Raw genomic sequence first — 26,163 nt, forward strand, 5'->3', positions numbered from 1 at the left:
ATAAATAAAGACGCAAATTAAAACGGAAATATCAATTTAGGTCACATTCAATCAATTAATTAATTGGTAGTTTTATTTTAGTATTATTTTTGCTATATTTAATGACATATTTATTAATTTATCGAGTCATTTGTTTATTTAATTCATAATTATTATTTTTTTGGCAGGTTCCATCCTCCAGAATTTCTTTCATCTTCAACCAATGTCAATACAATTAAAGTTTCATTTACCTTCTATACTCTATACTCATCTAACATAAGTTTTGTGTTGTACTGCACTGTAACCATTATATATAACAGTCCTTTACTTTGCACATCACTGTATGTGATTTTGGTTTCCTTTTCAGCTGCCTCTATCATAAATCCATTTGATTAGTTCAGGGGTCCGCAACCGGCGGCTCCGGAGCCACATGCGGCTCTTTGGCTCCTCTCCAGTGGCTGCCTGTGGATTTTGTTTAAAAAATTAGTGGAAATGAATAACTGTTTTTTTTATATACATTTGCATTTGTATTTATCATTGTTGTAGGTCTATGGTATGATGGTATGATGGTACGACGGTACGACGGTACGACGGTACGACGGTACGACGGTACGACGGTACGACGGTACGACGGTACGACGGAGTATTAGGGCCACATTAAGGAAAAAAATCTGAGATTTCGAGAATAAAGTAATAATATTATGAGAATAAAGTCATAATATTACTAGAATAAAGTCATACGTTTACGAGAAAAAAAACGTAGTATTATGAGAATAATGTCATAATATTATAAAGTAGTAATTTGACGTGTTATTTAATTTTTTTCTCGTAAAGTTATGACTTTATTCTCGTTATATTACGACTTTTTTACTCGTAAAGTTATGACTTTATTCTCGTAATATTACGACTTTTTTCTTGTAATATTATGACTTTATTCTGGAAATCTCTGATTTCTTTTCTCAATGTGGCCCTAATACTCCGTAGTACATTTGCACTTAGGCCCTCACTGCATTAGACTTATATACTACATACTTAGACTATAAACTGTGTTACCTTCATTCAAGATTCAAGATTCAAGATTCAAGATGTTTATTGTCTCGCCGGTTAAACAGGTACAAACGTGTGAAATACTTTTTGCTGGGACGCTCCATTAAAACAATAAGTTATATTACATTTACATTACAATAACATTTACATTATAAAAGGAAATACTTTGTACAAGGGCATATAAGAACATATATATCAAATGTTTTGCGGCTCCAGACAGACTTTTTTTTTTTTCCAAAAATTGCTCTTTTGATAGTAAAGGTTGCTGACCCCTGGGTTTGTTGATACAGTTGCTACAGGATGCAATGCCACTGTTCACCTGTGGAGGATGTGGTGGCGCTGTTACAGCAGCTCTGAGCTCTTTAGTCCAGCGCTGCTGTCTTCTTCTTCTTCTGCGCTTCCTGCTCGGCTCACTCACAACAAACACAGCGGCTCTCTGACTCTAAAGATAAAAGCTTCAGGAGAGGTAAAGTGATATGTTACAGTTACTTCAGCACTATGGGGGATAACTGAAGCTGGACATGAGGTAGAAGTCTGTGCTCAGTAGATAACAGTAGCTGTAACTTGATTAACTAACACAACCAGCTGAACTGAAGGACAGAAAGCCTCTCAGTGGGATGCTAAACACCTAAAGTGAGTAACTGCTTACTGTGTCAAATGTCTAGTGATGTAATTAACGGTAGCTGCTCTTCATTGTCGAGCTGGCTGAGCTAAGACCAGGGTCTCTTTTAGCCTTGCAGAGGACTCAGAGTCCAACCAGACGTGGACCCAGCAGAGGACAGTCCTCTCCTCATGCCTGCTGTGCTGCGACCATTCACATGTGTGTTTTGTGTTCCTCTATATCCACACATAGCTCATTAAAGGGCAATCCTCGCCCTGCAGATGAGCTTTATAAAGTCAGAAACCCTAGTGACGTCATCAGGGTTATATCAGTCTGGATTTACACATTTCTAACAGAAGGCCTGCATTGCATGCTGGGGGATGTGGAGTTTTAATGAAAGACTGCTGTTAACGTTGCATTATGGGAAACGTAGGATCTAATAGTTTTGGAACTTCACCAATACCAAGGCCTATGGAAAGGACTCGGAGTCCAACCAGATGTGGACCGAGCAGAAGACGGTCCTCTCATCCCTGCTGTGCTGCGACGATTCACATGTGTGTGTGTTTTGTTTCTGTGTTCCTTTATATCCACACATAGCTCATTAAAGGGCACTCCTCGCGCTGAAGATTAGTTGACTCGTATGTCATGTGGAGTAACCCTAATGATGTCATCAGTCTGGATTTACACATTTCTACGATATTTTAATGAAAAGCTGCTGTAACGTTGCATTGTGGGAAATGTAGGATCTAGTAGTTTTGGAACTTCACCAATACCGATAGAGAGATGAAGTCCCTCCCCTTCCGGTGAATCCCATGGGATCTTATTTCGGGCGAGGCCTATGGAAAGGAGGCTGGGTCACGCGTCATCAACGCGTCATATAGACAACACATGCGCAGTAAAATCTGGCCTGCATTCGCCGAAATTGAGCCAATCGCAACGCACGACCGCAGCTTCAGTTACACTGCGCATCTGTCATACCCCACACCCCAAGACCCGTGACCCAGCCTCCTTTCCGTAGGCCTTGCCAATAGAGAGACGAAGTCCCTCCCCTATGTAAAGGAAGCTGGATCACGCGTCATATCTTTTGGGGTAAAACACATGCGCTGTAAAATCTCGCCTTCATTCGTCGAAATTGAGCCAATCGCAACGCACAACTTTAATGTTTTCAGTGACGTGAAAAAAGCAAGTATCTCTTCACATTTGTGCAACTGGAAATAGCAAATACTTTGTAGTTTTACTCCGTCAGTTGCTTAAAATGGTGAATCCATTATTAAAATTTAAATGTATTACTGTGTTTTGATCCAGTAATTGATTTCTCAACTGATAATTTTAGCAATAAAACCTGTTTAACTCTAGAACTTCTTCTCCCCTCTCACTTTCTACAGACAAAACATGTAAGAGGACTGCACTTGTGATGTAGTCGTTTCACCGTACTGGCTGCCTTTCTAACTACCTTCTGAGGAGGGGTTTGAGGTCATTCTCTAATCACAGCGATGGATGACGACACCCCCACCCTGAAGCCCAGACGGATCCAGAATCAAAACGTGGTTCATCGTCTCGAGAGGCGCAGGATATGTTCAGGCCGACCCGGAGCTCATTGGTACAGAGTACGGTGCTTCCACCAGAACCTTTTCCCCAACTTCACTGTGGTCAACGTGGAGAAGCCGCCCTGCTTCCTTAGGAAGTTCTCACCAGATGGACGCTGTTTCATCGCCTTCTCTTCTGACCAGACTTCTCTGGAGGTAAGAACAGTTAACTAAGGGTATTTTTCCCCTCATATTTCTAGTTAAACTGTCTACATAGCAAATATTGTGATTTGTTTTTAATCTTTCAACTGTCTACTGCAACCTGCCCAGACTGGAACATACTTGTCCATCTCACTACTAGGAGTGTAAGACAATATTAATACACTTGAGTATCGCGATATTAAGTTTTGTGATACTGTATCGGTTCTCAAAAACACAGTATAGATTTTTAATAAGGCTGTCAATCGATTAAAATATTTAATTGTAATTAATCGCATGATTGTCCATAGTTAATCGCGATTAATCACAAATTAATCACACATTTTTTATCTGTTCAAAACATACCCTAAAGATACATTACATACATACATTACATATATATATATATATATATATATATATATATATATATATATATATATATAATATGCATTTAGAATTAAATATATGCTCAAATCATAACATGGCAAACTGCAGCCCAACAGGCAACAACAGCTGTCAGTGTGTCAGTGTGCTGACTTGACTATGACTTGCCCCAAACTGCATGTGATTATCATAAAGTGGGCATGTCTGTAAAGGGGAGACTCGTGGGTATCCTTAGAACCCATTTTCATTCACCTATGTTGAGGTCAGAGGTCATTAGATGTCTTTGAAAATGGCCATGCCAATTTTTCCTCGCCAAAATTTAACGCAAGTTTGGAGCGTTATTTAGCCTTCCTTAGGTTTTCTAGTTTCATATGATATATATGATACCAGTAGCTTCACTCTAGCTTTAAAACTGAGCCCGCTACAACCGAAAAAATTACAAGTAACATTAATGCGTTAAAGAAATTAGTGGAGTTAAAACTACTTTGCGTTAACGTGTCATCGCATTAACTTTGACAGCCTTCATTTTGAATCCATATTTAAGAACTATATACGGTATGTTTCACCGTCTTCTACATTTTTTTATTTACTTATTTTGTTTACCTATAGAATCCTGCAAGCAATTTTATCTTATTGTTTTTTTACCAATATACGATTGCAAATAAAGTAGTGCTCTGATGTTTTATGTTACATGGACTGTGATAAATGCAAAAGTGATCCCACTGTTCTGATTGCATAAAAAAAATTAACATTTTTTACTCAGAATTTCTGCATATGGTGGTGTTTTCTTTATACTATGACAGTTTTCCTAAAATTAGATTTAAAAAAAAAAAAAGAAATATAACGCTTTGCTTACAGTATCACAATATATCGCAATATATCGAATCGTAACACCTGTGTCGTGATACGTACTGATCGCCAGATTTTTGCCAATACACAAACTACCCAATTTACGCGAGACAAAGATGTGAGGATAAATAATTTCAATCCCACTCTTCCTCCTACAGATATATGAATATCAAGGCTGCCAGGCGGCTCAGGACCTGCTGAGAGGCCAAGAGGGAGAGACACTTCTGACGGCCAATGACCAGCGTTCTCTCAACATCCGAGGCCGCCTGTTTGAGCGCTTCTTCTCCTTGCTCCACGTCACCAATGTGGCCTCAAACGGAGAACACCTCAACCGGGAGTGCAGCCTCTTCACCGACGACTGCCGTTATGTCATCGTTGGGTCGGCTGTGTACGTCCCGGAGGAGCCACCGCCTTACTTCTTTGAGGTAACAACACCATCACACTTACTACAAATTAACTCAAAAATAATTAAAACTACAAATTGACTTCCATAGTTTGGCTCAGGCTGCCCCTTTCATCCATATTTCATCTCCTACCAGGTGTATCGGAACAACGAATCTGTGACTCCCAACCCTCGGTCACCTCTAGAAGACTACTCCCTCCACATCATCGACCTCCACACTGGCAGGCTGTGTGACACCAGGTCCTTTAAGTGTGACAAGATCATCTTGTCCCACAACCAGGGCCTCTACCTCTACAGGAACATCCTGGCTGTGCTGTCGGTCCAGCAGCAGACCATTCATGTGTTTCAGGTGAGCAGGTTTACTATTTAAAATGTAAATCTGCACTAAATCACTATCAGTGATTTAAAACTTTAAAGCATGTTCAATTCTGGCACGCCAGTGAGTGATGTTATAGGAGGTGTTTTGTTTTATTTAGTACGAAGATACATAACAGGTGAGGCAAGACAAGACAAAAAGACAGACATTGCATTGGGTAACATGACGGTAACAGTAACAGCAAAGTAATAATCTGGGATTGGTCCCTTGATTTGGGAGGTTTGTGTGTGTGGGTGAGAAGATGCACGTCTGTTTGTTATGTGATATACACTGTGTGTGTGAGCATGTGCAAAGGTGTGAGTGCAGAGGAGAAATTATTGTTCGTAATGGGGCAAGAGAGAAAAGAATAATAAATAAATAAAAATAATGTTTAAAAAAAAAAAAAAAGTTTAAATCTCGATCCGACTTCGGATTACCAGTATCTGGTAGTATCAAGCCAACGCGAAAACACAAATGGCCCTCTCTAGAGTTGTAGGTCATTTGGAGCAGAGCTAGTGCATGGAGTGTGTGTGTGTACGTGGGAAGTGAGTGGTGAAGCAAGAGAGAGAGAGAGTGGCGGCGATGGGAGTGAGTAACGGTATCGACTCCGGCCCAAGCAGGAAAAGTTAACAGAGTTGGGTTTGTCCGTTCTGGGCTTCTGTAGAAACATGGCGATGCAACATGGCGGGCTCCATGAAGAGAGGAACCGCTCCCTATGTAGATATAAACAGGTCATTCTAAGATAACGAAAACACAACAATTCTTATTATATATATACTTATCAATGTTATATTTCATTTCTGCCAATAGATCCCCGTAATTGGACTGGTCCTTTTAAAATAACATAAATAAGCAGTCTCATACTGCGTTTTGATGTCGTTTATGGCGTGGTGTTTCGCCTAAGCGGGGCTCAGCCCCTCCTCTTACACACACACGGAGCTCAGCGGAGTAGAGGAGCGACGGACAGCAGAGAGTTGGAGAGTTGACGACGGTTGCACTTGTTGTGTTGCTGTTAATGAAAGCTTCACGAGTAAAAACACCTGTGTGACAGCTGATGTAAAACGAAGGCTCGGATAGGACTCAATATAGCCAATACCGACCAGTTAAAAAATGCCTTAATCGGCCCTGATACCAATCTTTGAGATGGGATCGGGACATCCCTACTTAAAGCTATCAACCAGTAGATAGCAGGGCAGCAGTAGTCTTTCTGCCTTGTACAATTCAGTTTGGTTTTACTGTTCAAGAAGCAGATTTATGATCAGATGTGAGAGGTAATGTACCCGTTGCTTCCAGTTTGAAAAATTAAATTGATTCTGACGTATTTACAAAATAGTTTTCTAACAATTATCTACATAGAGTGCTGCAGGATTGAGTCCTATAACCCGGAAATGAGTTAGCATTTTAGCTCTTCCGGTTCCCTCGTCTGGAAGTCAATGGGTCTTTAGTTAGATGCCTGAAATCAGGTCTGTAGTTCACACAAGCTGAAGAGATTTTAACATTTTGTTCTACGATATAAAATAGGTCAGTAAATATCATATTCGTGGATTTTGAAGCTTTTATGCGTCTTAAAAAGGCGGTTGCTAACAAGTGGTTAAATGAGACTACTAAACGCCATCACGCCGGCTCGTCGGCCTTTACAGCCTCGTTGTTTATACTCATGCAACCGTGGTGTAGTTCGTTTATAGCCTAACGTTAGGGTTTTACTTGTGGCGATTTCATTTACACTTCAAAAATCTAAAAAGTGGTGTTCATTTGTGGAGATTATCTTGCTGAACAAAACGTGTTAAGTATCATAACGTTTTTTACCACAGAGTTTATTTTCTGCAATAATCCAAAACCCAATAGAATCATCCCAAAGGCCTTTTGTCGAGGCAACCCAGGGCGATGCTAACTTCCTGTTTGGCCTCCAAAAATACGTCGACTGCTTTGTTTTTTACTTCCTCTTTTTTCTCTCCCTCTCCCAGGTCACTCCAGAGGGAACATTTCTAGATGTAAGGACTATTGGGCGGTTCTGTTATGAGGACGACCTCCTGACTCTTTCAGCAGTTTACACGGAGGCGCAGGCTGAGAGTCAGCCGGGCTTCCCTCGCCTTTACACTGACAAAACCATCAACTCCCTGAAGCACAGGCTGCTGGTCTACCTCTGGCGGAGGGCTGAGCAGGACGGCAGCGCCACTGCCAAGAGGAGGTATACAGTGTTACTCTCCTGCTTTCAGTAGATAAAAAAAAAAAACTTACTTTAATCCATCTATTTTGTTTTGCCACTTACCCAGGTCCAAGTCACATGGTGTTCACTTAGTTGTTGATTCAGTGTTCCCTATTTCACCACAGTAGGAGCCATGGCTGTATTATTGAGATTTCATTTAGAAATCCTAGTCTCTTGTAAAGGTCCTTAAATGTTTTCTATTTGATTTCTAGAGCATTAATATAGCAGCAAACAACTATTGTCTATGTAAAGATATAGAGGAGTAATGTCTACCTGAGCAGAGAATGAAGCCGCTCCCCCTCTGTGTGTGTTGAAATCCCAGCTTCTCCGTGCTATGTTAACATAGCCGAGCCGGCCGTGCGTGCCTTTTAGTGCATGTTTGTGCATGTGAGGCCATTACAGCTGATAACGCCGTCCCGACCGACTGCGTTGTTGCGGAACCGTAGCGCCCACCCTCCGGTTAGCACTGTTGCAGTTATTTTCACTGATAGCGCTGTTTGCACCGTTAGCTACGAGCCGCCAGCTCAGCTGTCGCCTTGTTGAGAGCCGTGCAGAGGCAATAGAAATGCTTTAACCATCAACAAAAATATTTTTAAGTAGCAAAATGTTGCACTATAAAAGCTAAGTGGATGTAGTTGATAAATATTTTAGTTCATTAGCTATATTAGAAATATTCTAAAATGATTAAGTATGCTTGTCGAATACTAAATTCAATGCTTAATAATCGTAAAACCGTGATATTTCCTTCGACAATAATCGTGATATCAAAATGTCATATTGTGACACCCCTAGACTGAATAAAGTAACGCAACTGTCATATCATTAGGATACTTTAATCTAGAATCATCAAACGCCTAAAATTGTAGCAATGTATCACTTTAAGTGACAACAGTTGGTTATTACAATTGAATTGATGTTATATATGTGAACAGGATGATCTCTAATTCATCAATAAAGGGTTCTGTAGTGTAATTTAGGTTTGCAACTGATGACTAATTTCATAGAATCTGTCTTTTTCAGTTAATTAATAAATTCAAAATAGTGAATTGGTGAGTGTGTCTGAAAGATGTTCAGTTTACAAAGACATAAAAGTATTAACAATTTGGCATACCGCTGTGAAGGGGGATAATGCGTTAACTGCAAAAACTAGCTCTTCAGTCTATCAAGTACCATTTCCATATTGTGCTGATGTTGGATATTCATTTAGCGACCGGTTTAGTTCATGCAGCTCTCGGTTTTGCCGTCAGATTCTTCCAGTTTTTTGATCAGCTGAGGAGGTTGCGGATGTGGAAGATGCAGCTGCTGGATGAGCATCACCTCTTCATTAAATACACCAGCGAAGACGTGGTCACACTCCGAGTCACCGACCCCTCACAGGTAGAAACACACACACACACACACACACACACACACACACATACAAACACACGTATCTGAATTCCTCTCCGTGTTCTCCTCGTTACTCTCCCCCGCTTCTCCCGTGTCTTTTGTTGTTCATGCTGCATGACAGGTATTCCTCTTTCAGGTCTCCAAGGACACGTTTCTCTCTTCAGTGCTGTGACTCATTCATGGCGACAAACAAGATACTTAATTAAGGTGTTTTTATTTACGTGAAACCTCAGCTCTCTGGTTTCCTTGCCGATCGGCTATTTTTTTTTCTCACCAATGAAGAATAATCTCATATTCATTATAAACATATGTAGAAGCCAAAGCCTGAAATGCCTTGTTACACTATAATAAATACCTCACCATTCATGACTGTACTTGGTACAGTACCGATTGCAAAATTCTGTGCTGATATCGATGTTTCAAATAACAATTTGGCCAATAGCTGATACCGATGCCGATGTTTTTGTTTATTTTGTTTTTGCTGTTATTTATTCCCCTTTTATGCCTGGGAAACAAAGACCTCTTTATTATAAAACATAACTGAGCTGTCATTCAGCATGTCATTACACTGACTTTGAATGAGCACAAATTCAATCATACAAATTTATCAAAACAACCTTTAATATAACCTTCTTTCACATTAAAAACTGCTTCAAAAGCCTGTTCAGCTGCTATACAACTACCTACTCAATGAGAAGAATGTTTCAGTACTTACACAGCCCAACAAAAATATTTGTTTTGTGAAAACATAAATTAAATGACCGCAAATAACCAACACGATATTTAGCCGGCGCAAAACTGATGCAACACAACAGATAAACATCGGCCACTGCCATGATCGGCAAATCTCATCTTATTTGCCGATAGTCAACAAGGCGAATATCAGCCGATACCGATGTTCGGCTGATAAATCGGTTCATCCCTAACTTCTCCAAATCTCCCCCTCCCTTCCCTTTCTCCCACAGCCGTCCTTCTTCGTTGTGTACAACATGGTGTCCACAGAGGTGCTGGCTGTCTTTGAGAACACCTCCGACCAGCTGCTGGAGCTGTTTGAGAATTTCTGCGACCTGTTCAGAAACGCTACGCTGCACAGTCAGGCCGTCCAGTTCCCCTGCTCCGCTTCATCCAACAACTACGCCCGACAGGTCCAAAGAAGGTACTGAGGAGAGAAATGTCATAGATATTAGACCATTGAATTCAAATGCCAAATATGTTTTCTGCCAAAATTGAACGAATTTCAGTTTGAACATAATTGTGCTGGCAAGCTGCAGGGTCCACGGGTCTTTTCTGAATGAAAGGAAAAAAAGAACTGTACCTGATGGTGTGCTGCCAAATGTCAGGGAGGATTTGAAGAAGGTGGTTAGGAAGGGAAGCAGATCAGCAGCCATCGCCTGGAGGAGGAGGAAGAGAAAGGAGTTTTAGGACTTAATCTGGATATAGAAGAGAGACATTAAGACGGTCAGCATGGCTGGAGGAGCTGTGATTGAATTTGGCGGTTCGACTCGCCAGTGTAGGTGACAAAATCCTCTTTGGAAGGTAAAGAGGGAGGACCAGACAGAGGGGGAGGGAGGGGGGGGGATTGAGGAAGGAGAAAATAAAGGATAGTTTGAGCGAGGCAAAGGGCTTAGAATTGGATTTTAGAGTGGTGAAAATTGATGTCGGGAAGAAGGAGAGGAGAAATTGAAAGCTAGTGAGCACATTCAGCAAACCAGATTTGTACCACTTACAACTGGCTAGCATAAGCCCAGTTCACCGGGTATTAGACGGCCACAAACCAAGTATAGAGAGATCTGTAGGTCTGTGAGAATGGAGCACAAAACAAGGTGAGAGGAAAGACTGAAAGTAGGGATGGAAGATGGAAAGGGACACCACAGAGTCACTGCTGAGTATTGATAGTGTGTAGTGGGAGTCTGGACTATAATTTGCCAGGTTTGTTCGAAAGAAATTGCTTCTCTCACGAGGCTATTCACTCCTTTCTGAACTTCAAACCAAACTAAGAAGAGTACCACTTAAGGATCTTTTGTTTTCCATCTAGACCACAGTGCCAAAAGAGACTGTTTAGTCACTAATGAAGATTCCTGTTGCTGTTTAATGTTCTATGTTTGTCCGTGCCTCAGATTCAAGGACACCATAGTGAACGCCAAATACGGCGGGCACACTGAGGCGGTGCGTCGGCTGCTGGGTCAGCTGCCCATCAGCGCCCAGTCCTACAGCAGCAGTCCTTACCTCGACCTCTCCCTCTTCAGTTATGATGACAAGTGGGTGTCAGTGATGGAGAGGCCCAAGACCTGCGGAGATCATCCCATCAGGTAAGGACTCTATCGGGGTGAATGAGCATCGTATTCAATTATGTCACAGAATCACATTATCAATAGCAGGCCATGTTAACGTTGTTACTAACAATACATCCTTAAAAAGATTCATAGGCTGTAATGATTAGTTCAAGTACAAATTGGGGCTGTCAATTGATTAAAATATTTAATCGCGATTAATCGCAAATTAATCACACTTTTTTTTATCTGTTCAAAATGTACCTTAAAGGGAGATTTGTCAAGTATTTAATACTCTTATCAACATGGGAGTGAGCAAATATGCTTGCGTTATGCAAATGTATTTATATATTTATTATTGGAAATCAATAAACAACACAAAACTATAACAAATATTGTCCAGAAACCCTCACAGGTACTGCATTTAGCATAAAAAACATGCTCAGATCATAACATGGCAAACTGCAGCCCAACAGGCAACAACAGCTGTCAGTGTGTCAGTGTGCTGACTTGACTATGACTTGCCCCAAACTGCATGTGATTATCATAAAGTGGGCATGTCTGTAAAGGGGAGACTCGTGGGTACCCATAGAACCCATTTTCATTCACATATCTTGAGGTCAGAGGTCAAGGGACCCCTTTGAATATGGCCATGCCAGTTTTTTGTCGCCAAAATGTAGCGCAAGTTTGGAGTGTTTTTTAACCTCCTTCGCGACAAGCTTGTATAACATGGTACCAATGGATTCCTCAAGTTTTCTAGTTTCATATGATATCAGTACCTTCACTCTAGCTTTAAAACGGAGCCCTCTACAACCTAAAAATTCAAATGCGTTAAAGAAATTAGTGGCGTTAAAACAAATTTGCGTTAACGCGTTATTATCGCGTTAACTTTGACAGCCCTAATTCATTCATGTACCAGTTCAGACATGCACATTTGCTACTCACTTCTCTGGAAGGAGTGCAAAGCAGCATGGATCTTTGCCGTATTGGAGCAGAGGCCCTCAGAAAACAACAGACTGGAATAAAAGAAGAATTTAATGGTACTATTTTCTCTCTCCACAAGGTTTTATGCACGGGACTCGGGCCTGCTGAAGTTTAAGATCCAGGCAGGCCTGCTGGGACGGCCGGTAAATCACGCCGTGCGACGCCTGGTCGCCTTCACCTTCCACCCTTTCGAACCCTTCGCCATCTCCGTCCAGCGCACAAACGCCGAGTACGTGGTCAACTTCCACATGAGGCATGTCTGCGCGTGAGGAGCTTGTGCGTGTTTGTATGCAACAAACTAAACTCGCATGTGGAATTAAATCGCAGGACCGTTGGGCTTCTGTTAGCAGCTACTGGTGAATATACAACACAGTTTGTTCTGTTAGTCGCCCTCTCCTCCTCCGGAGAAATCGGCAGACCTCTCCCTGCATTCTCCTCCTGATGGAAGCCGCTGTTCCCCGCCTCTTTCCCCCCTCCATCACACAGTGGTCACTCCACTTCCGGCACTCCTCCCCCTCCGCGAGAAGGCAGCAATTCTTGCCTTTCCCTTTCGTCTGCGCCGCTTCGCCTCCTCTTTCCCCCTTCCTCCGCAAAACAAAGAGGGACCTGCAGGGAGGAGAGGCTGGAATAAGTGTAAATGGAGATGTGGAGAGATTGATTGATGTGCGACGGAGGTGGGAGCCGTAGGTAGCCGGACCTCTTAGAAGGAACCAAAGGTGTTTTCTTTTTCCTACCGTGCACTGAAAGCTGCACATTCGTATCAGAATTACTTATCCGGTTGGTCCATGACCAACTTTCTTTCTTCTCACATGGATGGGGAAAGAGGTAATTTTATATTATATTGTTTTTACACATTTTTACTTATTACCGCTTGTATATATTTTATGCCAATAAAATTGTCTAAATTTTGCTCTTTGTTCATTTTTTCCAAACTTTACAGAAAGTAGAGGGTTGAGGAGGGATAGAGATGTTTTTGCATTTTAGTGTTTGTATACAGTAGCTGTGGTTTGATTTGATTTTAAAGCTGCAGTAGACAGATTGGAGCAAATATGATTAAAAAACGATGTCACCATATCCTGACAGTAGTGCATGAGACAGGTAATAAGAAAAAAATCATGTGTCTCTGTTTCCTCCGGTGTGCTCCTAATGGCATCTGCAAGATTTCCCAGAAGGAAAACAACCAATCACAGCCGAGCTGGAGCCTTGCCGTCTCCTCGCGAACTCCGATCAAACAGTCAAACTAGGCAGCGCTGATCAAATATGAATCCATATTCTGTTACTGTAATGCCTATTTCTCGTATATAATGTTTTCAGAAACATCTCGTAGTGAACTGTTTGGCTGTAAAATGAGAAAGTTTGTGACCCGGCAGCCATGTTGAGATCAGTCGAGGAAATACCAAGCACCGCCCACCAGCCGGAGCAAACGTTCTCATTTTACAGCTAAACAGTACAATACAAGATGTTTCTTAAAACATTCTACACGAGAAATAAGCATTACAGTAACAGAATATTAATAATTATTGATCGGAGTTTGTGAGTGATTGACAGCTGCCTCTTTTGAATGAACAGCCAATAGGAACGCTCTCTCTCTGAAATGACCAGTGATTGGTCAAAGTCAATTTAGTAGATTTTTTAAAGCCTGAAAACGGAGCCATGAGGAGGAGTCTAGTTTTCTCTCAGAACACTTGAATTACAATATGCTGAAAGGTTATTAAGGAATTGTTGCCCAATGATGCCAAAAACATTCTGCCTACTGCCGCTTTAGGCTCTTATCTATATATGAGAGTACTTTAAGACTAGACAGAGAAAAGCTAGGTGTGGCAAGAAACCTGAAGTAGAATTGGTATTGTTTCTGCTTCACACATCTAAATATTGACCTGTGTATTTTCTCCTGTATACGTTTCTTCATATACTGTGTGTTTGTTTGTGTGTGTGAGCTTGTGCATGAGCAGGCATGGTCATTTTATGTTTTTTTTTCTTTTTATGCACGCTTGAGTGGGAAAGCATCAGAATAGAAAAACAATCAGTATCAGTGTTTAATCTGGATGAAATTGTGCTTTGTCGTACACCAGATTCTGTACTTTTCCTGTCATACTTGCCTGTAACTTATCTAATAATCGATTTATCAACTAGCTGTACAGACATCCCTGCATTATCTTAATAGAGCTTTATAATGAACCTGAAATGATGTTAGCACACAGCTGTAACACATACGGAGAGCAGACAAGGCACAGTGTAAGTGTCATCATATTTAATTTGAATACTGATCCCTGCAGTCTGTTCTCCTACAGTGTATAGGATCATAACGTCGCTATTTTAAATCAGGTCCATCTGTGTGGCAAACTAAAGCGCAGGACATCTGTTTGGCTCAAATGTGTTATTAAAAACACGTAAACAAATCTACAAATATGCAAATGGACTAACACCCCTTACTTCTGACATAAATGCACAGTAATATCACAAAGGCAAAAAAAAAAAAAAGCAGCACACACCCAAGCAGCTGCAAGAGGTCATGGTGGTATGGAGAGCAGGTGCTGAGGGATTAAGTGTTCCTCTAGCCTCTGGTTACACACTACAGTGGACCTGGAAGGTGTGTGTGTGTGAGCGAGACAGGGGTTTAAAGTAGAGGGAAGAAGGTCTTTACGGATGGAAAGATGATGGAGAGATGAAACAATCGGTGAGAGACGGGGGGCGGGGGGGACACAACAAGATGGAGGGAGGTAGAGATGTGAGGATCGATGCGGTGTGAGTGTAGTGGCTGTATTATGCAGCTGCTTAGTTTTTGCAAAGTAAATACTATCTTGATCAAGGCTTAGGGAGGCCAGGTTATGTCATTGTCATTATAGTGTGTTTGTGTAAACTGGTGTTTGACAACATGCTGCGATAATCAACTAATTGCAGGAAGCGCACACAGCAGGCAGAGACAGGCGTTCATATAAGAGGACACTGTGTTGTCCTCCTTTAACAGATTGCTTATAGAAAATTTGCAGGATTGTGTACGTTTGGCGAGAAGCGGAGATAGTGCTTCCTCTCATGCGTTCATGGTTTTGTATTTCATTGTTTTTACCCAAGTAAATGTAACTCCCCTTATATCTAAAGTAAGCAATCATCAGCTATTCAGTTTCCCCACCGATGTTTAAAAGCCACTAAGGAGGCAGGACACTGGAGTTAAAGTCACTGCTGGAGTCTTCAATGCAACACTACTGTATATTACTACATGAACCCAATGCCTCCTAGTACTTAGTACAATAACAAATATGTCGTATCTGTCTTATTCTTAAGAATCAGGTAAACCCAGCGCCTTCTCCCTGACCTTGGTTGCTACGGAAACATAACCACTCTCTGCTTGGTAACCAAGTCTTTTCTAATTGCTGTTGTCTTGGCAACAGCTCAACCAATGTAATCCAGAAAAGGCCACAATCCTAAGTGTTTCCTGTTGCAGCGCTCGCCTTCTCGGAGCAGTCTCTAAACACACACAGACACATTTAATCATTTAGACAACAAAATCTAAGAACTGTGCTTCACAGCGTGAGGTTTTGGCTCGGCAGATGGCGGGGTCGACACTGAAATACAGAGATATTATAGCGGCAGCACTTATGGATCTGCGACGTGAAACACTTATTTTATTTTAATATGAATTTTTAGTATGTTGTTCGGCATTGTGAGCTTGAAATGATTCACAGTGTGTCTCAAAAGGAACATTTGAGTTTCTATTCAGGGCTCGTTCTTTTGTTGGTTCATGGTCAAAGCATAACAGCTCAAGCTGTGTGTATTTTTAAAGAAAAAGAGCACTTGAAAACACACACATATGGAAGGAGGTCTGACAGTTACACACAGATTTCTGCAGCGTCACAAAATATATCACAAAATCAGCATTACTATAGTAAACCATCAGTTCCAGTTCTACTCTCCTTAGTGGTGTGTAGTGATTCCCAACCAGAGGTACTTGTATGCCCAAAGGGGCCAATATCATTCTTATACGAGAGCCTCTTAAGCTTAGAAAATCATTCAACTCAGAAAATCTAATCACATTGGGAGAAGGAGCTAGATATTGAGCTGACAGATGACTATTGGGAGGGAGCGTTAAATTGGGTCACCTCCTCCTCCTCCTCATCATGTGCTAACCTAGCTCTCATTCAATTTAAGGTTTTACATAGAATCACTCATTTACCCATGGCTTAGATCCACGGTGTGACTGTTGCTTTCACTCACTCAGATCTGACTCATATGTTTTGGTCATGCTCTGCTCTTCAAAATGATTGGCCTTTGGTTTTTTTACACCATTCCAGATGTCTTAGGGGCCCTATTAAACCAGGTCCACAAATTGCCATCTTTGGAGCACCAAGGGGTCTTTTTGTCATCTATTGTTCTGTCGGTTTTGTTTTTCCTGAAAATATGAAACATGGAGATATTTGTTACTTCTGGATACTGTATTTGTACGTACATCTCCAGTAATATAAAAAATACTTTGGGGGGGAAAAAAAATATATATATCCACATATTGAGTCAACTGTGACACCTTAAAGGGACTATTTGTAACTTTCAGAAATGCTGCTTAACAGCGACACCTGTGGCCTTGAAATCAACGAAAGTCAGCGTCGAGCTCGCGCTTGCCCGCTCTAAATAGACATGGACGAGCATCGCTCAAAACAGTGAGGCGACACACGTCAGCTAAAAGCACAATATCACTCTATATTTCAGCTGCTTGGCAGTAAGTTTAGCTGACCAAACGAAGGTCTCTCCATGAATCACTGCTGATCCTAGTGTTGGCTTTTCCTGCCTCAGCGCAGGCTCAGGCAGCGGGGCTACTCAACGAGTTACGTTATCGCCTCCCGACCGCAGCCGCCAGCCGCAGGGAGACACCGGCACCCAGTCGGTAACGAGACGACAACGTAACACGTGGAGGAGCCCCGTCACTTCACAAGACACGGAAAACCTCTGTTGGTCTGGAGGGGCTGCAGCATTTATTTCTGCACAAACGTCCCCTGTGCATTCACTAGATATTCTCAGAGCTAAACTAACTCTTCTGCAGTGTGTAGTGAGCGCGCGTTCACGTCTAGTAGAGGTGGAGCGAGTACGCGAGGACGTGCGCTCTGTCTGAGTGAAGGTAAGCAGGCAGCGGAGACGAGGCTCCGGCCACACGCGAGCGCACATATGCGAACGTGCATGTGTGGCGACCCGCTACATATATACGCTTAAAAAGTGACAAACAGTCCCTTTAACACTAGGCCTACATGTTGCAATAGAGAGGGAAAACTCGTTAACAAGAGAGCAAATTTCTCTTAACAGTTAGCTAAAAGTAGTGGATAACATTTCCAATAGTAGCTAAAAGTAATAGATAACAGTTATATAGATAAAAGTACTAGATAACAGTTCCAATAGTAAATTATATATTGTATATTACACAAACTAATGATAAAATAACATACATTATAGCATTACTAATAATTGGTAAACATTATTAATTATTATTTCTTTGTTTTTTTTAACATTAACAGTAAAATAACTATTAACTCAGTGTAATAACTATCAATTTACCAATTAATAAATGATGGTTAAGTGTTTTTTTGTTTTTTTTAAGTTTGTTTTGTTCATCCGCGACTAGCGAACTGCCCCATGAACACCTCTTTTGGTTCAGCTATAGTTAGTTAGATAGAATATTATAGATCCAAGACGAAACTGACAGAAGGATGGGACTTGGGACGGGAGAAAAAGTCGCAATTACTCCTCTGCCCCTACACTCTCTCTGCTACTTGGAGATGGAGAGGGGGTATGACAGGTTAACAAGGGGCATGCATTTTGGATTTTGCATTCCCCCCCTCAAATCGTCTAAATGTAAATGTTGTTACAGTGTGCCTGACTACCATCTCTTGCTAGGAGCCCACAATCCATAGAAGCTCCAATCACCAGAACAGAGATGCAGTACTTCCAAACACAAATACTTAGTCCTGTAGCTGACGTAGAATAAACATTTTTCCAAAAAGTTACCTCCTCAACAGGACTGCTGTTTAAAAATCACTGCATCCCCTACAGTCCACTCAGCTCTGATGGATTTAAGAGCTTCACGAGAGAGCAGTGAGCAGTGAGCAGTGAGCAGTGAGCATTGAGCAGTGAGCAGTGAGGGGGGCATGTGGTTCAAGTTTACGACTCAAACTGGTGAAAAATACAGGCGAGATGGTGAAGGAAGAACAGATAATCATATGGATACAAGGTAGTGGCTGCAAAAAGGTCAGAAAAGATTTACCAGGGGGGGGATTTCATTATCCCCTGACATATAAAAAGCAGCCCGAATGTCCTCTGATGACTGAAGGGCCACAGCTTTATTACTCTGAAGATGGCTGCCATATTTCTTCTCTCTGTATTTGCTGTCATTGTGTTTTGCTCCACTTTGTTGACAGTGTACCTCCCGTCTGTTTTGGTGGGTAAACTCACTCTGTAATTATATAGCCTACACATTTCACTGAGTCATATCGTTATATTGTATATGAATAGACTCAGTTTAAACATAGAGTAGTTCATTTCAAAATATACAGCGCAGAGCAGATTAACGTCTCCACTTCCTCCCGCTGTACAGAAGTGAAGCCAAAATATCCCGTAAATGGGAGCAGCCATCTTGAGATTTTGACGTCATTTGAAGCCAGAGTCGGTGTCATCGGGCGGTGGAGCTGCTGTATCGAGGTCACCTGACCGAACCAGAAATCGTCTTTGGAAAAAAAAATTTTTTACGTGTACTTTTACTTTTTAGTTTGGCCCATATCCCATCCGCTAACATGGAGGAGGCGAGCTTTATGAGCTATACTGCAGCCAGCCACCAGGGGGCAATCAAGAGGTTTTGGCTTCACTTAAGAGGAGCTGTCATGTCTTCCATCTTTATAAACAGTCTATGTTTTTGACACCTGTACATATAAGACATTCCCATAAGAAATGTCATCTAATTTACAAATATTTTTTTCTCAATGACCCTAACAAGATATCCAAGATAAATGCATCTCCTCTTATATGCATTGATGCAGACCCAGCAGGAACTATATCACACACTAGGAATACACACACAGTTGTGACACTCACACACACACACACATGCACACACACACACACACACACGTATAAGACCCAACCTCCACCTTTGCCCCCTTCATATCCCTCACCTGTTATTGTTATCGACCACACCAGTATTATTCCTCCTTGTTACATATAACACTATGGCAGTGTAAACATTTCATTTCACACGGATTACCCCTTCAGCCATCTGTACAGCTGATTGAGACCGGTTCTGCACTTGTGGAGCCTCCCGGTGAGAACCATCAAATCACAAACACCACCACCTAATGAGTGGAGGGAGCAGGCAGGATCCCATTGAGGAGGGAAGGAGAGGGTCTAAATATTGACAGCAAATATTTGATTGAAGGGTAGAGGTGTCCCCCGACTCATAGGTGTGTGTGCTCAGACACACACTCCGAAATCCCCAACCCACAGGTTCCATGTGTTATCAGTGTCTACAGCTGTCTTTGACTTGGAAAGAGAGGGGTGGATGCTTCTTATATGCACCTACACACACAGTCCTCGGGGCCTGCACCATGCTGAGACAAGCTTGACTGTGGTAGAAGATACTGTGTGTGTGAGTGTATTCGCCGCAGATTACTTCTAACTGACTTCATATTTGCCATAGACACACCCAGTTGGTTGCCGGCACGTCAAACACACAAACACTACTCTCTATGCAACCCTCCAACACACACTCACACACACCTGACTGAGCACCAGTCGGGGGGTTTCAGGTGGAAATCCGCAGGGAAGGCTTCGCAGCATGGCCGACCTAAAAATACAATGCACTGGGATGTCCTTTGTGAATAAACAATCGCACTGAAACATTAGCGAAGCAGAAAGAACTAGAAAAGAAAGGTAAAGAGACAAGCATCGGTGTTGCACAGAAAATTGCCATGTGTTCGGTGAATAAGAGAGGGAAACAAAGATCTCTTACATGTGTGTGTTCATGCCTGTGAAGGACATGGTTAGGCCCATGTTGTAAATTTGCATTTTGAAAACTAACATAGGCTGGACTCTTGCATTGTGTCTGTCTTGCAGCAGAAGCTTTCCTTATTACAGTAAAAGACAAACTGAGGTGAGCCTCAAACTGATTTAAAACCAGTTCTTCAATTTGTGCATGCAGTAGTGTGGTTAGGTAGACCCGGAGCAGTGCACCAGGCTTTGCCCTCCTGCTGGTTCCTGAGACCATGAAGCACTATTCAGGTGATCATTCAACAGGTGATCAGAGTTCTCCACCTGTTGGACAAAACATAGAACTGCATCTTCTTCTTGGCCTACTTTTCTTTGAACTACAACAACCCTGTGTGTCCCCGAGCAGAATTACCTAAATCCTGGATTTAATTACAGTTTAAAAGAGGACAGAACCTCCATAGAATAAATAAATGACCCGCTAAATAAATAAATATGTCATTAAATGTATCAAAAATAATATTAAAAATAAATGTAGCCATTAATGAATTGATAAAATGTGAGATAAATTGATATTTCTGTTTTAATTTGCTTATTTATTTATCTTAGTAATAATCCCCTTAATTATTCCCTCTTATGTTTAATTTTCCCTTTTATTTATTTATTTATTTATTAAGCAGCCCCCTCATTTGCATAATGAGGCAGAAATGCATAAATAAATGTAAAAACAAACGTATTAAAAACTGTATAAAGAAAAAAATACAGAAATCAATAAGTTTGAGGTAATAAATAAGGGGTGAAATGCAAAGGGAAAATCGTAAATAAATAAATAAAAGCATACATTTAAAATAAATAAATAAATGCAAAAATACGTGAATAATAAAAATAAATGCATTCATAAATAAATAATAAATACAAGAATTTATTAATTAATTTAAAAATTAATAAAAATAAATACACAAATAAATAAAAGGCAAAATTAAACAGAGGAGTAAATAAATAAAGGACTTAATACAAAGATAAATAAAAAAAAGAAGCAAATTAAAACATAAATATCAATGTCACATTTTATCAATTAATTAATGGCTATTATTGATTTTGGCAGGTGTCGTCCTCCATGCTACTCCACCACATGTAAGGAATACTGAACGTTTTATTCCGCCACATGAAGGCCTATCTGTACCTAAAGGTCATATTGATAACATTTTTATGTAGACAAATAATTAAAAAAAAAATAATATTACATCCACAGAGCATTTAGAGAGAAAAAATTATGGCTTTTCCTAAAAAAAATAATTATTATTGTGAATTAGTCATTTAAAAAAAACGGGTCCAAACTGAATGTTTTGTTTATCTCTGTGGAAGATATTTGATGTTCGGTTCCCATAGGGGGAATGCAATGGAACGGGGGTGGGAGAGTGTGACATCTAGTGGCTAAATGTTATCAATGTTATCAAAAGCACCTTTAAAGGAGCAATATGTAGCACTGAAAGCTAGCGTTTTAAAATGGGTACTGCAGTCTAAATTCAAATCATTAGAGCCGTGGACCGTCTGCTCATGTGCCGAGGCTTTTCAGGTCGGGTAGAACCTAACGTTAACGTTATCTCTGTTGATCCATTCGGTTTGCTTGCTTCCATGGCTGCAGAAGGCAGAAGGCCAATTTGTTTCATATGTGGCAGCGGGGTGTTGAAATGGGCAGTAGACGGGATCACACCGACCAAAACAAAAACAGACGTTCCGGACCGGATTGGAAATTTCAAAGGATACTGGAATGTGTTCCTCTCCAGATGTTGTTGCCATCTCTCCAGGAAGACGTAACCGAAATGATGTTCAAAGTATAAGACAACAGGAAAGTGGAACAGTTTTATGAGCAGTTTATTCATATTAAAACATTACACAAACATTTACTCACTTCTGTGACACTGGGATACATACTGAAGCATTTTGAGGACTATAACACCTTTTACCATAATTCATAATATTGTTGATCATCATGTAACCCTAACCCCTAACCCGCTGGTGGGCAGGTGGGTTTTAAGAGGTTAAAAAAAGACTGGTTGCTAAAAGTTTCCCAAACTGTGTCGTACACAGCTTTGCAAACTGCCATTTGAAGGCTATGTTGTGGTATAGAACAAAACGTACCAACATTTATCTTAAAGGTATAATATGCAAGAATGAACTAAAAAACATTTGACGGATGAGAACATGTTTTGTTATGTGCATGTATAAAAAACAGTCAGTATAGTATGTCAAAAATTACGCAAAAAAATCATAGTATAGTATGTCGAAATATGTCAGAAAAAAAATCATGACAGCACATCAATGTGCAAACACAGCAGCGAGATTTGTGAGTTGTTGTGACAAGAAGAGGACATCCAATTGATTAAAAACTATCAATCATCTGTGGATTCCTGCACTGACCATTTGCACTGTGATCTCTGTACATAGACATACTGTACATCCTGTTCATACATACAGAATACATAGGCCTACCTTTAAATACAACTCTTTAAATGTTGCAGTTTACATACTATAGCTCTCATTTCTATTTCTATCTTAAGTTAACTATACTGTATACATATATTTTATATATATATATGTATATATATATGTATAATTTATATAAAACTGCTAGGTTTTAAAGCTAAAGTGAAGATATTGGTATCATATAAAACTACAAAACCTAAGGAATCCATTGGTACCAAACATGTCATACTAGCTTGTCGCGAAGGAGGATAAATAACGCTCCAAACTTAGCCTACGCTAAATTTTGGCGAGGAAAAACTGCCATGCCAATTTTCAAAGGGGTCCCTTGACCTCTGACCTCAAGATATGTAAGTAAGTAGTAAGTAAAGCTTTATTTATATAGCAAAACACACCCTTACAAAGTACTTCACACACAAATGAAACATCAAACAATGATAAAAACAAGGAAAAGTTACAATATGATACACAGAAACAATGAGAAACAGATGAAACAAAAACAGACAAACACACATGTGGATGAGGCCTATAGAAAGGCTTGCCTATAGAGATGGGATTTAAGAAGCCACTTAAAACAGCCCAGAGATTTAGCAGCTGTGATAGATCGGGGGAGGTGATTCCAGAGAGTTGGGGCTAAGACAGAAAAGGCCCGATCACCTTTTGTTTTGCAGTTTGAGCGGGGGATGGATAAAAGGCCGAGATTAGAGGATCGAAGTGTTCGACAGGCCGAATACGGACCAAGGAGATCAGCAATGTAACTGGGGGCGAGGTCATGCAGTGCCTTATGTAGTTAGCAAGATCTTAAAGTTGATTCTGAATTTTACAGGGAGCCAATGGAGGGATGCAAAAACAGGGGTGATGTGAGACCGACTGCTAGTTCTGGTTAATAACCTGGCTGCACCAGAACCACCTGTAGGCGATTTAAAGCAGATTGACTGAGGCAGGTGTAGAGGGAATTACAATAGTCTAGACGGGAGAATATGAAAGTGTGAATTAATAGTTCAAGATCCGTGGAGGACAAGATGCATCTGATTTTTGCAATGTTTCTTAGCTGGAGAAAGCAGGTCTGGACAAGTTTAGTGACATGATGATCAAAAGTCATATTCCAGTCAAAGATGACACCAAGATTCTTAGCTGTTGGATAGAAGTGGGCCAATAAACTGATGAACTGCTAGAGCAAATTGTCTGGTCCTCTTAAAAGAATGTCTGTTTTATCAGGGTTTAAGTGGAGAAAGTTGAGAGACATACAGTCTTTGGTTGCTGCTAAGCAATCATGGAGGGCGGACAGTTGATTGAGGTTATTGGTTTTCGCTGAAAAATAGATCTGAGTGTCATCCGCATAACAATGATATGACACGTCATAAAAGCTGCTGAACAAATGACCCAGAGGAAGCATATACAGTGAGAAAAGGATCGGTCCGAGAACCGACCCCTGAGGGACTCCACACCGCAAAGGGGCTGATAGGAGACATGATTATTTATACAAACATGGAAATATCTGTTAGTTAAGTATGAAAGAATCCACTTTAAAGCTGTACCAGATATGCCAACCCAATTTTGCAACCTGTCAAGTAATATAGCATGATCGATGGTATCAAAGGCAGCAGTTAAATCCAGTAAAATGAGTATGAAGTGTTCACCTTTGTCTGCATGCATAAGGATGTCATTTGTTACTCTGAGTAACGCTGTTTCTGTACTATGTTTTTGGCGAAAGCCAGATTGGAATTTATCGAATATTTTGTGCCCCTCCGCCACTTTCAGAAGTTGGTCCGTAACTATTTTCTCTAGAATTGTTTATATAAATGGTAGTTTGGAGATTGGTCTGTAATTATCTAATTGAGCTGGTTTGAGAGAGGGTTTTTTAAGAAGCGGTTGAACACTGGCAGTTTTGAAATAGTCAGGAATAGTCCGGATGTGAGAGAGTGGTTGATGATTGAGAGCAGGCTGGGGCCTAAAACAGGAAGGACGGATTTTAGAAATTTTGTGGGAACCTTATCACAGTGACTGGAGGAAAGACGCATGTGAGCTACAGTGTTTAAAAGAGTTGGCAGAGAAACAGGACTGAATTCAGACAGTAAAATCGGATGGATGAAAGGGGCAGATGGTAAAACAGTTGGGGAAAATTTGGACCTCAGACCATCGATCTTTCTGATGAAATAGGTTACAAAGTTTTCACAGTCGTGAGGAGATGAGACGGGAATGGCAGGTACAGTGGGGTTTACAAGCTGGTTAATAGTGCTAAACAGAAGTCTTGGATTATTTTTATTGCTGTTAATTAAACTGTAAATTGTAAGCTTTGAATTAAATGTGAATGAAAATGGTTTCTATGGGTACCAACGAGTCTCCCCTTTACAGACATGCCCACTTTATGATAATCACATGCAGTTTGTAGTCTATATAAGTCTATATGAGCTTGCCATGTTGTGATTTGAGCATATTTTTAATGCTAAACGCAGTACCTGTGAGGGTTTCTGGACAATATTTGTCATTGTTTTGTGTTGTTAATTGATTTCCAGTACTAAATATATACATTGCATTTGCATAAAGCAAGCATATTTGTCCACTCCCATGTTGATAAGAGTATTAAACGCTTGACAAATCTCCCTTTAAGGTACATTTTGAGCAGATAAAAACTGTGCGATTAATTTGCGATAATCACGATTAACTATGGACAATCATATGATTAATCACAGACAATCAAATTCTTTATTCTAGAAGACGTTTAGTGAGCCTGAAACAGAGCTACACTTCCTCACCAAATGGGAGAAATATAAAAACATTAGGGAAATATATTTAAAAAAAGATAAACTAAGAACCAGAAGTTTTCTACAGCTCTCAGATGAAGAGAAATTATCAGTCCTACTGGGGGAGGACACTAGGAGCTGTGAGCTGGTAGCAGTCTATGTTGCTGCCTGCCATAATATGAGGGACAGTGACATAAACTGAGGGACAGGGACAGCTGTCTGCAACTTGTTGTTTGACGGTTTGTTAATTTGCTTTGTTTCCTATTGATATCGTTGTTCCAACAAATTTTGACTTGGAGAGCGTAATGAATTTTATTTAATTTAATTTTATTGATGTTAAAGGGACTGTTTGTAACTTCTTACACGTATAAGTCACCCGGGTCGGTTTCCCATGCGCGCTCGCATATGCGCGCTCGCGTTCGGGAGGCTGAAGCAGGAAAAGCCAACACTAGGATCAGCAGTGATTCATGGAGAGACCTTCGTCTGGTCAGCTAACATTACTGCCAGCAGGTGAAATATACAGTGATATTGTGGTTTTAACTGACGTGTGTCGTTTCACTGTTTTGAGCGATGCTTATTCATGTCGCTGTTAACAAACAGTCCCTTTAATGAAATGTAACTATTGTAAATTTTCATCTTTTATATACTCTCTGGCAATATGTACAGTGTTACGTCATGCCAATAAAGCCATCTAAATTTGAATTTAATCGAGAGAGAGAGACAGAGAGAGAGGGAGGTATATTAGAGGGAGGTCCATGACGTCAGAGGTCAGCTGACTGGTTTGT

At 40.7% G+C, this 26,163-nt stretch overlaps 1 protein-coding gene across 2 annotated transcripts; it reads left to right on the forward strand.

The window, feature by feature from the left end:
* The first annotated feature begins 1,336 nt into the window (after positions 1–1,336).
* On the forward strand, positions 1,337–13,104 carry det1 (DET1 partner of COP1 E3 ubiquitin ligase). 2 transcript variants are annotated; one of them, XM_074632123.1, is made up of 9 exons: positions 1,337–1,492; positions 3,013–3,369; positions 4,746–5,012; positions 5,127–5,339; positions 7,310–7,533; positions 8,799–8,928; positions 9,906–10,096; positions 11,058–11,249; positions 12,274–13,104. In XM_074632123.1, exons 2-9 carry the CDS (start codon positions 3,121–3,123, stop codon positions 12,461–12,463), a joined length of 1,656 nt encoding a protein of 551 aa, XP_074488224.1. In that variant the 5' UTR covers positions 1,337–1,492; positions 3,013–3,120; the 3' UTR covers positions 12,464–13,104. The 2 variants fall into 2 exon arrangements, with proteins under 2 accessions (XP_074488224.1, XP_074488225.1); XM_074632124.1 differs by lacking the exon at positions 1,337–1,492 and adding an exon at positions 1,559–1,659.
* Positions 13,105–26,163: the final 13,059 nt, after the last annotated feature.

This window comes from Sebastes fasciatus, chromosome 4 (assembly GCF_043250625.1).
Source record: "Sebastes fasciatus isolate fSebFas1 chromosome 4, fSebFas1.pri, whole genome shotgun sequence".
Taxonomy (NCBI): Eukaryota; Metazoa; Chordata; class Actinopteri; order Perciformes; family Sebastidae; genus Sebastes; species Sebastes fasciatus.

Bases quoted from the DNA above. Each gene is read 5' to 3' on its own strand.
- det1 (XM_074632123.1), top strand. From the start codon at position 3,121: ATGGATGACGACACCCCCACCCTGAAGCCCAGACGGATCCAGAATCAA. The intron at 5,340-7,309 runs GTGAGCAGGTTT...TCCCTCTCCCAG, and splicing joins AGACCATTCATGTGTTTCAG to GTCACTCCAGAGGGAACATT. The intron at 7,534-8,798 runs GTATACAGTGTT...TTTTGCCGTCAG, and splicing joins AGCGCCACTGCCAAGAGGAG to ATTCTTCCAGTTTTTTGATC.